This window comes from Suncus etruscus, chromosome 14 (genome assembly GCF_024139225.1).
Source record: "Suncus etruscus isolate mSunEtr1 chromosome 14, mSunEtr1.pri.cur, whole genome shotgun sequence".
NCBI classification, from domain to species: Eukaryota; Metazoa; Chordata; class Mammalia; order Eulipotyphla; family Soricidae; genus Suncus; species Suncus etruscus.
Window position 1 is genome coordinate 50,073,200 of NC_064861.1, and position 14,838 is coordinate 50,088,037.

Genomic DNA, 14,838 nt, shown 5'->3' on the forward strand with positions numbered 1-14,838 from the left:
AAATATTCAAGAATATTTAATGGAAAATTAAAAAGATTTTGGGCATAAGATTATAAAATATTGCCAAGAGGAATTAAAGATAGTTTAAATAAAAAGAAAAATAAATCATATTTAGAAACTTGACAGCAAATAATTTTTAAGATGTCAGTTCGCTATAAATTGGTCTTTTAGACTGAAATCAACCCAAGTGAAAACTGTAACAGATCTTTTTTCATAATTGAAGGCTGATTCTCAAACTTATATGCTAATGAAATACTTATTTTTCTTTTTTCTTCTTTTTTAAAAGAACACCCCCCTTCACCAGTGCAACATTCCCATAACCAATGTGCTCAATTTCCCTCCCTCCCCTGTCCCTATATAGGAGACAGGCATTCTACTTCTCACACTCATTAACATGTCACCATGGTTATCAGTGTAGTTATTTCTCTAACTTTACTCACCACTTTGTAGTGCGCTTCATAGCATGAGACAGTCCTTCTAGATCTCATCTCTATTATCTCTGAGCATTATTACAATAATATATTTTCTTTTTCTTAAAACCCATAGATGAGTGAGACTATTCTGTGTTTACCTCTCTTCCTCTGACTTATTTCACTCAACATAATAGATTCCATCCATGTAAAGGAAAATTTCATGACTTCATCTCTCCTGGCGGCTGCTCAATATTCCATTGTGTATATGTACCACAGTTTCTTTAGCCATTCATCTGCTGAAGGGCATCTTGGTTGTTTCTAGAGTTTGGCTATTGTAAATAGCATTGCAATGAATATAGGTGTGAAGAAGGCATTTTTATTTATTTATTTTTTGGTTTTTGGGTCACACCCGGCAGTGCTCAGGGGTTACTCCTGGCTCTATGCTCAGAAATCACTCCTGGCAGGCTCGGGGGACCATAGGGGATGCCGGGATTCAAACCACTGTCCTTCTGCATGCAAGGCAAACGTCTTACATCCATGCTATCTCTCTGACCCAAGGAAGGCATTTTTGAATGATATTTTTTGTGTTCCTAGGGTATATCCCTAGGAGTGGTATAGCTGGATCACATGGGAGGTCAATTTCCAGTTTTTTGAGGAATCTCTATATTGTTTTCCATAAGGGCTGGACTAGAGGGTATTCCCACCAGCAGTAAATAAGAGTTCCTTTCTCTCTGCATACCTGCCAAGACTTATTGTTCCTGTTCTTTGTGATGTGTGCCAGTCTCTGTGGCATGAGATGGTACCTCATAGTTGTTTTGATTTGCATCTCCCTAATGCTTAGTGATGTGGAGAATTTTAATGTGCCTTTTGGCCATTTGTATTTCTCTATTGAGAAAGTGTCTGTTCATTTCTTCTCCCCATTTTTTGATGGGGTTAGATTTTTTTTTCTTGTTAAGTTCTGTCAGTACCTTGTATATTTTTAATATCAGCCCCTTATCTGATGGGTATTGGGTGACTAGTTTCTCCCAATCTGTGGGTGACTTTTGTATCCTAGTCACTATTTCTTTGAGGTGAAGAAGCTTCTCAGCTTAATATAGTCCCATCTGTTTATCTCTGTTTCCACTTGTTTGGAGAGTGCTGTTTCCTCCTTGAAGATGCCTTTAGTCTCAATGTCATGAAGTGTTTTACCAACATGTTGTTCTATATACCTTATGATTTCAGGTCTGATTTTCAGATATTTAATCTATTTGCATTTGATCTTTGTTCATAGTGTTAGATAGAGGTCTGAGTTCATTTTTTGCAAGTGGCTGACCAGTTGTGCTAGCACCCATTATTGAAAAGGCTTTCCTTGCCCCATTTTGCATTTAATGCACCTTTATCAAAAATTAATGATTGTATGTCTGGGGAACATTCTCTAAATACTCAAATCAATTCCACTGATCTGAGGGTCTGCCTTTATTTCAATACCATGTTGTTTTAATGACTATAGCTTTGTAATACAATTGTTGGAGAGGCTTTTCATTGAGGTTTTCATCTATTGAGTTTTCAGATCTGTTTTTTCAGTTTGGGTTTTCTGATTTTTATCTGTGTTCTATTTAGCTTGATCTATGCTTTCTTTGAATTCTATGAGCATCGTCCATATTTCTTCTCTAAACTCCTCATCTGAGAGACTAACTAGGTGGTTGGCTCTTCTTGGGTCATCAGAGCTGCCATATTCATTCTCTATGCATGGAGTTGGCCTGCACTGTTTGCCCATCGTCTGGCTTGTAGTGTGGTTTTTTTCTACATGTAATTTGAAGTTCATTGACTAGAAGATATGCAGAGGCCCTTTATAAGCCTCTGGCAGGAGTCTGGCACCACCTTGTGGGCCGGAACAGCCTACCTTGCTCGTAAACTTTAATGGGATTAAGTTCACTGGGGTCTTCCTAGCAGCCTCATACAGGAAATCAGGAAGCCAGATATGGAGGAATGCAGAGGCCAAAAGAAATACTTTGAAAAGCTAAAATAAATCAAGATTTTCCACAAAGTTTCTTGACTTCTTACACACAACTACTTTAGAATGAATAACACATCTGGGGCCAGAGTGGTGGTGCAGTGGTAAGGATTTTGCCTTGCATACAGCTGACCCAGGACAAACCACAGTTTGATCCCCTGATGTCTTATATGATCCCCCAAGCCAGGAGCGATTTTTGAGCACATAGCTTGGAGTAACCCCTGAGCATCACCAGCTGTGCCCAAAAACCAAAAAAAAAAAAAAAAAAAAAAAAAGGATAACACATCTAAACATCTAAATGCAAAAAACTAAATTGTAAAGTTTCTAGAATAAATCAGGAGCAAATGCTTTTTATAATATTAGATAGGCAAAAATTTCTGAGAGAATATAAAATGTGCTAGTCAGAAAAGAAAATAATTGGTAATTTGGAATTCATCAAGATGTTAAACTAATTGTTCATTGAGAGATGCCATTAAGAAAGGGACAAGAGAAGGCTGAGAGAAAACATTCCCACTATATCTATCTCATAAGGGAATCATATATGGTATATATAAAAGTCCTTGTATCTCAATAACAAGAAGACAAACAAACTCATTAAAAGTGGATAAGAAATTAAACAGGTGTTTTTCAAAAGAAGAAACTTAAAAATAGCTAAGAAGCACACAAAAGACTGTTTATGATCATTAGCTATCAGGTTAACAGCATAAAAACTACATCCTAAGTGGAAAACAGTATGGGGGTTTCTCAAAAAAATAAAAGAGTAGAGCTCCCAGATGGTCCAGCAATCCCACTTCTTGGTATCCCCTCCAAACATGAAACATTACTTTGAAAATATATATACACATCTATGTTCACTGCAGCACTTAATACAATAGTCAAAAAATGGAAACACCCCAAATATCCAATGATGAATGGATGAAGAAGTTGTGGTATGTCTACACAATGGAAAACTAGCAGCAGAAAGAAAAGATGAAAAAAAGCAGTTTGCTGCAACTTAGGTGGATCTGAAGGTAGCATAGAACAAGACAGAGAAACAGAAAGTATCCAATGATACCAAACCCATGGCCCTGGACAGTAGTAATTCAAGGAAGAAGTTGTGGGATGGGAATGATGAGGATTACTGCAGGTTATATAAGGAAATTGGTAAAGGGTCTTGGATACTATACAGCAGTTAATTTTTTAAAACATTTAAAATTTTTAAATAATATTGTCAAGGAAGGGTGAGTAAAGATAGAATAAGACCTGAGGTGGAGGGGGACACTGATAGTGATGGTGGGTTTAGAGTTGGAACATTGTAAGACTGAAACTCTACTCTTAACAGGATTGTAAATCACAGTACCTACAAATAAATATTTACATTGTGAACACTACTCCACACCCACCTAAAGGCCCCCAAATTTGAAATTTAATTAATGATATAAAATATTGACAATATTGTAGTACATATATTGTTGAGGAGTTATACTGACAAAACCACTTTGTATAACTGTGTAGTAAAATAAAACTAAGCATCACAGAAAAAAAAGCCAAGCATTTGCCTTCCAAGGTAAATAGCCAAGAGAAAACATGTATACATCCACATAAAAAAATCTGGACAAGAATATTTACAACAGTTGTAGTCATTAGAGTCCTAATGAGAGACACATATGTACAGAGTTCCCTAAATTAGAGATGATTCATCTACAGAAAATGGATAAATGATGGTGTATCTTACAATTGAGGACTATCAAGCCATAAAACAAAACAACTAAAATATACAATATGGATGGCTCTCAAACATACTTGCTCAATGGAGAAAAACTAGATACCAACAGACAACATAATCTTTAATTATAAAAGTCAGAATAGTGGGAGAATATCAGTGAGGGAATATTAAGAAAGCAGGAATTGGGAGAGGCTGTTATGTGTCTGAAGCTGGTGAGTACATGCGTACTAAAGGAAAAATGTTTGAAGCCAAACATACAGGTTTTGTTTCATGCGAGGTCAATTATATTGTGTGACTTGTTAAAAAAATAAATCTATGAGGTATCATTGCATGTATTTGCTAGAACATTTGATCATTTCTGTAGTCAGTCACTGTCAAGTGTTGGTCATTATTGCTCTAACTTCTCCCCTGATACCCAGCTAGACAGAACCCATTGCTAACTTCATTGTTGAGTCACTGCCTTCAAATCATGAGACCAGTAAGACTGAAAGTTTGAGTCTGAGAGTGACCCCAAATGCCCGAGTGTAGTGCTAATGCCACATCAAAGTGTGTGAGCACAGCAACCAATGGTTGTGACCACCCATTCATCACAGAAACAGCAACCATGGGAAAAGAGGGCAGACAGTTATTGAGCAGGAGATATATAGCTCAAAGTGCACAAAGAGCACAGAATGCTGAGTATGTTGGTCCCCAACCTTTATTGAAAAAAAGAGTTGACTATTGAAGTTAATGTAACAAACTCCCAGAACTAACTCCAGAAAGCCACAGAACCACAGAAATTATCAAGTCAAACGAGAGTGGGTGTTTCATCCCTAATCAAACAGAAGGGTAAGGAGTCAGGGAGAATTCTGAACTCCTTGTAATAAAAGCTTAAATGCTACCGATTCCACTTCCTAATGTATTATTATTGAAATAATTCTAAACTCTACCATGCGGGTTAATAGGCAATGAAGCACAGAAAATACAACAGAGACCTAAAAATACCAGTGCATTGGGGTTTTCTATTTGGTGGTGGTGTTGGGGACCCAGTTGTGAGCTATCTAGTCAGCCTGATGCTCAAAGAGAATCCCACATTGAGTTTCTTCATTACCTCACTCATGCTTAAGTCTCTGAGCTTAAGGAGTGGATTTCAGAGTCATAAAGAAACCTGGAAAGAATTCACCAAAAACCATACCTGAGGATGGTCAGCCTGAGTCACAGACCCACAGTTCGAGCTGAACATACAATTGTTTTACAAGCCCCTAGCAGCGGGGCTAGTTTGTTCTACAGGAATCCCTAACTGAGACACAATGGTAGGTAGAAATTGGATGCTGCCCCCAGAACCCCAAGAATTCATGAGGCAGATTGCCATGTCCCTAGTGAGTTCTAAGCTGTTCATAAAATATAAGAAGTATAGGCTGGATGGAACTGGAGGGTATTGAGTTAAGTCAGCCAGAGGGAAAGGGATACATATATACAGGTCTCCCTCTTATGTGAAAGGTCTCCCTCTTATGTGAAATAGAAAGACACAGGGAATGTCAACTGGTTAGTGGTAACAGACCTGAGACACAACCTAAAAAAATGAGTTTACCAAAAGGGTGAGTGGGGAGCGTGACATGGCACCTTGAGACATTGGTGGAGGGGTTGAATTTATTATCAGTATTTGCTTGAAATTATCAGTATTTTCAGCCACACTGCCTAAATAAGAAATTAAGGGAGAATGAATGCTTTGTACTATCTTTTGAAAATCTGTAATAACATTGGGTGTGTAACAGGTTTTTTTTTCTGAATTAAAGATCATTTTATGGCCAAACTTAAAAAGAAGAAGCAGTAGCATGAGAAGACAAAAAAAAAACAAAAACAAAACAACAACAACAAAAACAAAAAAACCCTATCATTAATTCCTACCAGACTTTTGGGTTTGAATGACATGTACAATGTACCTATCCACAGAGGTGGAAAACCACCAAAGTCATCTCACAAGTGATTTAAAGCCTAGACCCCAAATAGCACTCACTTCTGAAAGACATGGGTCTCTGTGCAGAGTGCCACTGGCCATTGGGCCCTAGGAGGCAATGGTTGGCATGTAGGGAGACCTGCAAGGTTCTTGGTTCCCCCCACCCCATGTTTTGGCAGTGAAGCTTAGGGACTTTCATTTCATCTCGAGGGGGTAAAAGAATCCAGATAAAACTACTGCTTACTGCTAAATAGTCCTAATATTGTCAGAGCAGAATGAGTGCTCTATGTCCCAAATGTTAGGGGTAAAGAACATTATTTTTGGGTCCTAAGGTGGGCACAACAATCCATTATCACACAGTCCTTTATCAGTGATCATCAAGGGGGCAGAGCTTGAGAATTTTGATCCATGCCACTGTAGGAAATGAACAATTTGCATTATTTATGAGTGATGCTGTGACTATAATACAATCAATCACCCAGCAAAACTCTTTATTATTGTTGTCATGGCATCCACTGTGCAGATAGTTTTATGCACATAACCTTATTTAATCTTCCCAAAGCGGGTGAAAGGGGTATTATTACTTCCATTGTATACAGATGGCCCTTGGTTGCACATTTGTCTCTGACAGTGTAGATTCTGACAGAATCACTGGCAGGAATGGTTTAGAGACAACTGGTCAGCCTGCCCAGCAGGACAATGAGCACTGAGGATGGAAGATCCTCAGCCTGTATCTCTGCCTTTGTCCTTACAAGCAGTGGATGCTTCTTTCTGTCTTCTTCCCCTCTCAGTGAGGGAGGGAGCACAGTGACCTAACATGCACTAAGCTTCAGTAGCACAAGCCATTGAGTGAAGGTTTCATTCCACTGCTTTCTGTTTGTTTGGTTTGGGGCCATACCTGGTGGCGCTCAGAGGTTACTCCTGGTTCTACGCTCAGAAATTACTCCTGGCAAGGTCAGGGGACCATTATGGGATGGCAGAGGCATCGAATCTAGATTGATCACATGTAAGGCAAGTGTCCTTCCCACTGTGCTGTCACTCTGGTTTTTTTATTTCATTTTTTATAAAATAAAATGGGAGTGTGAAAAGTGACCATCTCGTGTTTGTAATCACGGTGTTTAAATAAAGATATTTAAAAAATTTAAAAAAAAGAAAAGAAAAGTGACCCTCTTGCCCTGAGTCCTAGATGCCAGACAGCAGAGTCAGCCTTTAAAAAGAAACTTTTTCAAGAGTTCTGTGCTCACAGAACAAGAGTTCTGTTCCACAGAGTAAACCTCTGCATTGCAAACAACGATGTCCTAAAGCAGAGTTCTGGGAAAAAGCAAGGAGCTCTTCCATATCTCTTTGCCCACTTTCCTCCTGTGCAAAGAGCATGCCATTTTGCTGTTTTCCAGCTTGTGTCTCTAGGGCACTGCTAGCCTGCCCAAGGAAGAGCACGTACAGCTCACAGGGAGTGTATATTAAATGTGTGTGTGCATTCATATGTGTGCGCGCACACGCTAGCTGGAAGGACTGGGGCAAAAAGTGCAACTGTTCTTTAGTTTAAAATGTCACAATGCTTTGCCTTTTGCAGCAGATTCTTGGGATTTCTTGTCGGTCCACACCCAAACTCCAAACAATGTTGTGAGGACAAAAAGCCCGCTGGGACAGTTAATTGTGCGTCACCATTTACTGTGTCATCCTGACTGTGTGATCCCTTGGGGAGGCAGGACTTTATGTCTGGATGTGTCTGAGGGGGTGTTTCCAAAGACCCTGGCACCTGAATCTGTAGGCTAGGAAAATAACTGTTCCTTTTTCAGAGTGTCAAGGTTAGGAAGAGAAGGGGAAAGAAAAAAGAAAAATAGAGGAAAAGTATATTTGCTTATGTGGGAGCTTGAACTCAGTCTGACAATTGGGTTCTTGACCATCTTGAGGCTCAGACCTTCAGCCCTGGACTTTCCTTTCTGGCTCCACAGCTTCCAGATGGCAGATGGTAGATTTTGTCAGCCTCCACAATCATGAAAGTCAAATCCTAGAATAAATCATGATAGAGAGATGATAAATGATAGATGATACCAATAGATGATCATATAGATAAGAGATAATAAATTGATAAAGTGAATAGCTAGAATACAGTTGGACATTGTATCTTCCTGTTTCTCTGAACACATTGCCTAACATATTTGCCTGGGACAGCAAAGGGACAAATGGTGCCAGTATGTAGCACCTCTGCTCTCAGCTTCTCAATGGATAATGGAAAATGGAGATCCAGCCTGGGGCAGGACTGTCACGCTTCCTTTTGCTTAAGAGATGCAATTAATAACAAGCCTTTCCCCTTCGGCTTTAAAAACTAAACCTGCAGAGAAGCATTGTTTATGAGAGCCAAAAGTTGGAAATCAACTGCAATGTTAGCAGCACAAATAAATGTATTTTTAAAGAAAGTAATTGTTATCTAGCTTTAAAATGGAATACTATACTGTCATGTAAAAGAAAATGGCTGTTATATACCATAACAGGAATGACTCTGCCAAGATAGCCAAAATCCTGGCATCCCATATAATCCCCCTTGCCTGCCAGGAGCAACTTCTGAACATAGAGCCAGGAGTAACTCTTGAGTGCTGTCAGGTGTGACCCAAAAACAAAAAAGGGGGGTCAGAAATAAAAGAGTACATGTTGTTCCATGAAGTAAAGTCCAAATGATTCAAGCTCTGTGATGGAGCCAAGCAGTGGGAATAGTGTCTGCCTTGCTAGATGATGGCTACAAGACTTGGGTGTACCAGGAACTTCTATATTATAACTTGATGGATACAATGATTGTGAGAGCAAAATATATGTGCTTTTCCATCTGCATACAACATAGTATGTTTCAATAGAAAGGTCAGAGCAAACAGTGAGTATTCTTTGCATGTATTAAATCACAATTAGAATGCATATAACAATGAAAAAGATGTCAGAGTGGGTAGATCTTTGAAAGACCTGAAAACTTTCTTTTCAAACATTAAAACTGTTTACAATAAGGCCATTTTTGTTGTTTTGGGGCCACACTTGGAGATGGTTGGAGGGGCAACTCCCAGCTCATTGCTTGTGGTCCATGTGGGGCTGAGGATCACAGCCAAACTCCTAGCACTTTGAGCTCTTTTTCTCCAGCCTGAGAACATACTAATTTTATAATCAGAAAAATTATAATTTCTTTAATTTTGGATGTAAAGCACATAATCAAAACAAAAGCATAAAATGCAAAAGAATAAAAAGGAGAGTCCAAATGTAGGAGAATATACCTTATCATTCAATAAATGTGGGGTGAGCCTATCAATGAGGTTGTTCAACAGACAAGGAAGCAGAGTTGGGGAGATGCTTTTGATGTTCCCCTTCTAATCATGGAAGAAAAGTTTCATCTTCATCAAGGGCTGTCCAAAAGTCCCTACCCCAGTCTAACAAGGGGAAACCACTGTGGGAGAGGTTGGGGGATTCAAGAAAAGTTTCCAGGGAGAGATTAGCATGCTGGTGCCAACATCTTTATGTTTAGTATCCTCTCATCCTTATAGCAATTGTCTCACTCTCAGGATGCCTTTCCCAGAGATCACTGTGCCTGGCACAGCATGGGTACCACAGTGAAGCATCCCATCTTCTCCTGCCAGCCTTCCTTGGGAAGTTGTCTTGATCTGTGCTTGTAGTCAAGGAAGCACTGATCTGCCCAAGGTGGTAAGGTCAAGCCAGGCAGAGGCTGAGGCATTGGGCCTTGACAAGGGTACTGGGTACCGCATGGGGCTTAGATCCCAGAACACCATGAATTGGTGTCTCCCCTGTGTCACATGTCTCTGGCCTGCCATTGAAGAGCTCCTCATGCTCTAGCCCCAAACTAGATCTCACTGGTATAATCTCAAGAAGCCTGGACCTGATTGTGCAAAAGAGAGTGGGCAGTTTGGTGATTTCTTTTTTTTATATATATATCAGTTTGATCATTTTCAAAATGAGCAGGAGTTGGGACTGGACTTTCCTATTGCCATTATGATGGATGGTTTCCTGGAGGAATGCCTAGAAAAGGCAGCTCGGAAAGTTGCTTACCTATCAAAACTGGGAGCTTGGGGGCACTAATAAACTGCTGCTAACTCCCACCCCCACCCTAGATCTCCCTCTTCTGCCTTCCCAGCTAACACCCCTACCTGGACAGAAAAGAAGACTGTACCTTCATAAAGGAGTTATGAGCTGAGACACTCAGAGCTGAAGTCTATCTGCTTTGAGACTTTTTCTCCTGAAATACAGGATGGACCTAAGAGCTTCGGAAGCTCCAGAGAATTGACCTAAGCCACACACTCCTGCAAAGACAAACCCCTACTTCACCTGTGAGCTTGGGTCTGAGTAACATTGGAAGCCATTTCTGGCTGGTGCAACTCAGGGGCTGATGTTGGCATTTGGTGAGTTGAGGCCAGGCTTCTGTCAGCCATCTTATCAGGATTTCCCCAATCCATCCCAAGGCCAGGAATGCAGATGCTGAGACTCCCTGGGCCCAAACATAGGATACTTCATCTACTACATCAAAGAACACAGTGATGGGCGTTTGCCTTGCAAGCAGAAGATTCACGACCAAAGGTGATTGGTTCGAATCCCGGTGTCCCATATGGACCCCCGTGCCTGCCAGGACCTATTTCTGAGCAGACAGCCAGGAGTAACCCCTGAGCATCGCCGGGTGTGGCCCAAAAACCAAAAAAAAAAAAAAAAAAAAAAAAAAAAACACAGTGACTTCCAGGCTGAGAGAGAGCACAGTGGGTTAGAGCTCAGACTTTGCATCCCAAAAATGCTGCTAAGTCCCTCATGACACACAGTTCCCTGAACACTGCTGGAAGCAACCTCCAGGCACAGATCCAGTTTAGACTCCAAGCACTTATGGATGTGTTCACAAAAAATGGGGGAAAGCACATCATAATTTAACCTATGCTTTGGGGTTTCCACCAGTTTCTGTTTAAGAGAACATGTCAAAGTAGTCTTAAACATGATAAACTATTCATCACATCCAAATCTCTCCTGGCTCAGATGTCTCTGTGACTCAAAGAGAGTAAGGGAAGCTTGCAAAGTCACACAGTGGGTTGGTGAGGATCCACACGGGAACCCAAGGCATTGCACCCAATTCAGTTCTTTTGTTTGTGCAAAAGCCTGACAACCCACAGGCTGGTTCTCCCAAGGACAAGAAATGCCCTCTTCCCTCCATGCAGTTCTCATACCCTGAAACAGGGGGAGTCAGTTCGAGAGCAACTCCCTCCCACTCCACACTGCATAGACAATTCATCCAGAACTCAAAAGAAAATCTGCTTAGAAAGAAAGAAGAGGAACAAAAGAACCTCATTCCCAAACAGTCAGACAAAGTGTGGCCAGCTGCAGGGAACAGAAAGCCAACAAGAACCCGCTCACGTTGGTGGAGCTGACTAGGAACACGTGGGGCTGAGGAGCTCTGACTTTGACTCTGAGAAGTGAGAGCCTCTCCCCTCTGAAAGGGGGGCTTTTAGTACCACCCCTATTAAAGCCATTCAGTTTACACTACTCTGTGTTTTATAGAATAGCCTGTCTAGGAAATGCAAGGATTAAAAGGTGGACAAAACATTGGCTCTAGATGCCAGAAACAAAAATGCTGAGGAAGAAAAGACATAGAGGGTAAGGGAGCAAGAAGGGGTTGTTTAGTGCCAGAGGCCTTAGTGTCTCTGGTATGTAGAGGTGAAGTATCTGTGTATAGCCAAACTCATAGGCCCAACACAACAAAAACCCTGGGACCCAAACTCCAAAAGTTAAACTTAAAAAAATTATATCTGTCAAGGAGACAGGGTGGGGTATGGGAGGGAACCTGAGATCACTGGTGGAGGGGTGATGAAGTGGTGCATTAGAATAGAAATATTGTATGCCTAAAACCCTACTGTAAGCAACTTTGCAAAGCATGGTATCTACATAAAAATTAAATAATAATAACAGTAATAATAAAGCTCTCTAGGGTGCTTCAGGCATCCATAGAAATTTGTTATCCCAGAAAGATGGAATTATGAGGCCAAAGCTGCATGTGGGAAAATGTTCACGGCTGGTGAATTCTTGCTCTAGAGACAAAGGAATGAAGCAAACCAGCTGGTCTTTGAGAGCTGGGGTTTATTTCCCTAAGTCAAAGGGACACAAACACTCGGCAAACCCAGAAAATGTTCTTAATTCATCTTCTGTGTGAGCTTATTTCACCTCCAGACTGGGATTCCTGCAGTGACTGGGCACCCAGTGCCATGGGGCAGGCTGGGGAAAGGAATAAGAAATGTTAAGATTCAAAACTCCCAGTTCAATTTCCTGCCCTTCAAGTGGGAATTAGGAAGTGGGAGAGATAAATGCCCCAAAGTTAGTCACAACAGTGGCAAAAGCTGCATCCCATGCTGAAAAGAGTCCTTGTAGAGGTTTCAAGGGAAGTACTCCGGGTGAACAAAATACATTAACAACTAAACCTAAGTGACATCATAAGCCAATAGGAATGCTAAAGTCACTATGGGCTGGAAGACATAGGCATCAGCAGAGCTCTACTTATTAGAGCGGAAGAACCTGGGACTAAGACCAAGCAAGAGATGCTGATTTCGGGTCACTGGGATCAGAGTGGCACTTGTCTGGCTCTCAAGACCAGATCTAGGAGTTGTGTGGCAAGTCCCCTACTTGAATGTAACCCCACCTACATACTTTAGAGTTCAGATACTAAAACCTTCCACTCATTGCCATTGCTAAGCTTTATGCAAACAGTTGCCTAAAATGTTCCTTGAGATGCACTCTTGAATCTAATGTCCTTAAGCTTGAGGAAGGAATTGAGGAAGAAAAATTGGGTTTACCTTCCTCCTGCCCCAGCTCAGGTCTTTCTTCCAGACTGGAAATGGCAGAAAGTCAGTATGAGCTACCTTGTGGGCATCCTCTCAAAGTTCTGCTATACAAAAAAAGTGCCAAGTAAAAGGGCTTGGGGGTAGCATGCCCACCTTACAGGCCTGAGGCCCTGTGTTTGATGCCCAGCTCTGCCCACATTCTGCATATGGTGACATTGCCCTATGTAATCAGCACCACCAGGAAGGGTAGTGACACTTTCTGACAGCTTCCGGAGTAAGACCGACCTCCCATGTCAAATGTAGGAATTTAGGGTTTAGGTTCACTCTAGAGCACTTGACAAATGAGCTCTCAACACCACTCATGTTGACCCTATCTTGTTTCGTCTTCAAAATCATTGGATTGTGTTTTCATGGATGGACTCACAATGACACTACAGCTAGTCCCCAATTGCTATGTGGCTCCTGGCTCCAGAAGCCAACTACAGCCCAATTCCTTATCCTTGTCCCTTTCAAGACAGAATATCAGGAGCAGTGCCATGACTGCTCCCACAAAACTCTTCCCCTCTGATCTCTGACTTTCTGATTATGCGTTTGAACTGTGCCTGCCAAATGATGCAGAAGATTTCCAATACCCCTGCTCAATTTAGAAACAAAAGGGAACTTTGGTACTTGGATGGCCAGAGAGGAACCTATAGCAGAAATAAAAATGCAAATATCTGATCTCTGAAAATCTAGGTGGGTTGACTTGATCAATAGGAATGAAGCACACAGTGACATCTTTCCATGATGCTTTTGTCCAGTTTGGCCAAGCCCCCCAGAGGACTGTCCTCCACCTTTGGGCAGCTTTTTCACCCATTCTCAGGCTTCAGTACCTAAGCGTCTGTCCTTAGAAAACTTGAGAGAAAGTAAAAGTGCAGAGCCCTTTGATAACCTTTGTCAGCCCTGCCCCAAATCCTAAGAAATTGCAGTTTATTCAAACTTTCCTGAGATGATCACAATGGAGCCAGTTGATCAGAACTATCATCAATTATGTGTTCTGGGTTCTGTGCAGTTTGAAGGGGACTCAGAGGGCACAAAAGTACAGGTCCTTCCAGATATATTCTCGTACCCTAGGATTTGTAGAAAAGCAAGAAGGGAAGCTTCTGAATTTGCATCTCCAGAGGATGTCGGAAATCCCACTAGGGACAATTCCCTCTTTATAATACAGATGTCCTGGACTTGTTAGAGGCAACAGCTCAAGATCCTCAGATGAGGTGGCAGACATTGCAAACTTCCTATACTCCCAGACTTGAAATTGTCACCAAATTCAATTTCTGAAACCTATAAAGGGCAATGAACTCTGCATGTTAGGTTGGAAATGAAAACCAGGCTTCCTGGATCTGAGCTAAGAAAAGCTCATCTCCCTGCCCGGGGCTCTGGTCCATCATAAGCTTCTTGTCTCAGACAAAATTGGTCAGGCATAGGAAAGTAGAACTTCTCCAAATGTACTGCAGGCTCAGCCACAGAGAAAGTGAGAGACAAAGAGACAGAGAAAGAGATAGCGAGGGAGAGAGATAGAAACAGAGAGAGACAGAGAAGAGAGAATAAGGAGAGAGAAGAGAGAGAAAGCAAATGACAGAGAAAAAAGCATGTGAAAAAGATAGGGAGAAAATAAATGAAAAACTCAAAAAGAGCATCATGGCAAGGTAGTAAAGGAATTATGCAAATCTCCAAATACATATTAGTAGTGAAAGAAAAAGGGAGGAAACAAAGAAAGTGTTAATAGTCAAACAGAAGAAAGTGAAGGAAGGAAAAAAGAAAAGAAATGACATCACAGTGATCAATACAAGATAGGATGTTAGAAATAAAGCCAAATAGGATAGTAATCACAATGCAGGTGAATGGCTTAAAATTGGCACTCCAACCTGGAGCCTGTCATATTGGACTTAAAACTATAACTTATTAAAGACATATCTGTTATTTCTTCTGCCTATTTTATGTTTGCCAAG

General features: G+C 41.0%; 1 protein-coding gene across 1 annotated transcript in view; it reads right to left on the reverse strand.

Annotated features, from left to right (window-relative positions):
• CES5A (carboxylesterase 5A) overlaps positions 1–14,838 on the reverse strand; it is a 69,095-nt gene that overhangs the window by 47,623 nt on the left and 6,634 nt on the right. The window contains exon 3 of the mRNA XM_049787401.1: positions 12,237–12,287. Within this exon, the coding sequence (XP_049643358.1) occupies positions 12,237–12,287 (51 nt within the window). The remainder of the gene's footprint in view (positions 1–12,236; positions 12,288–14,838) is intronic.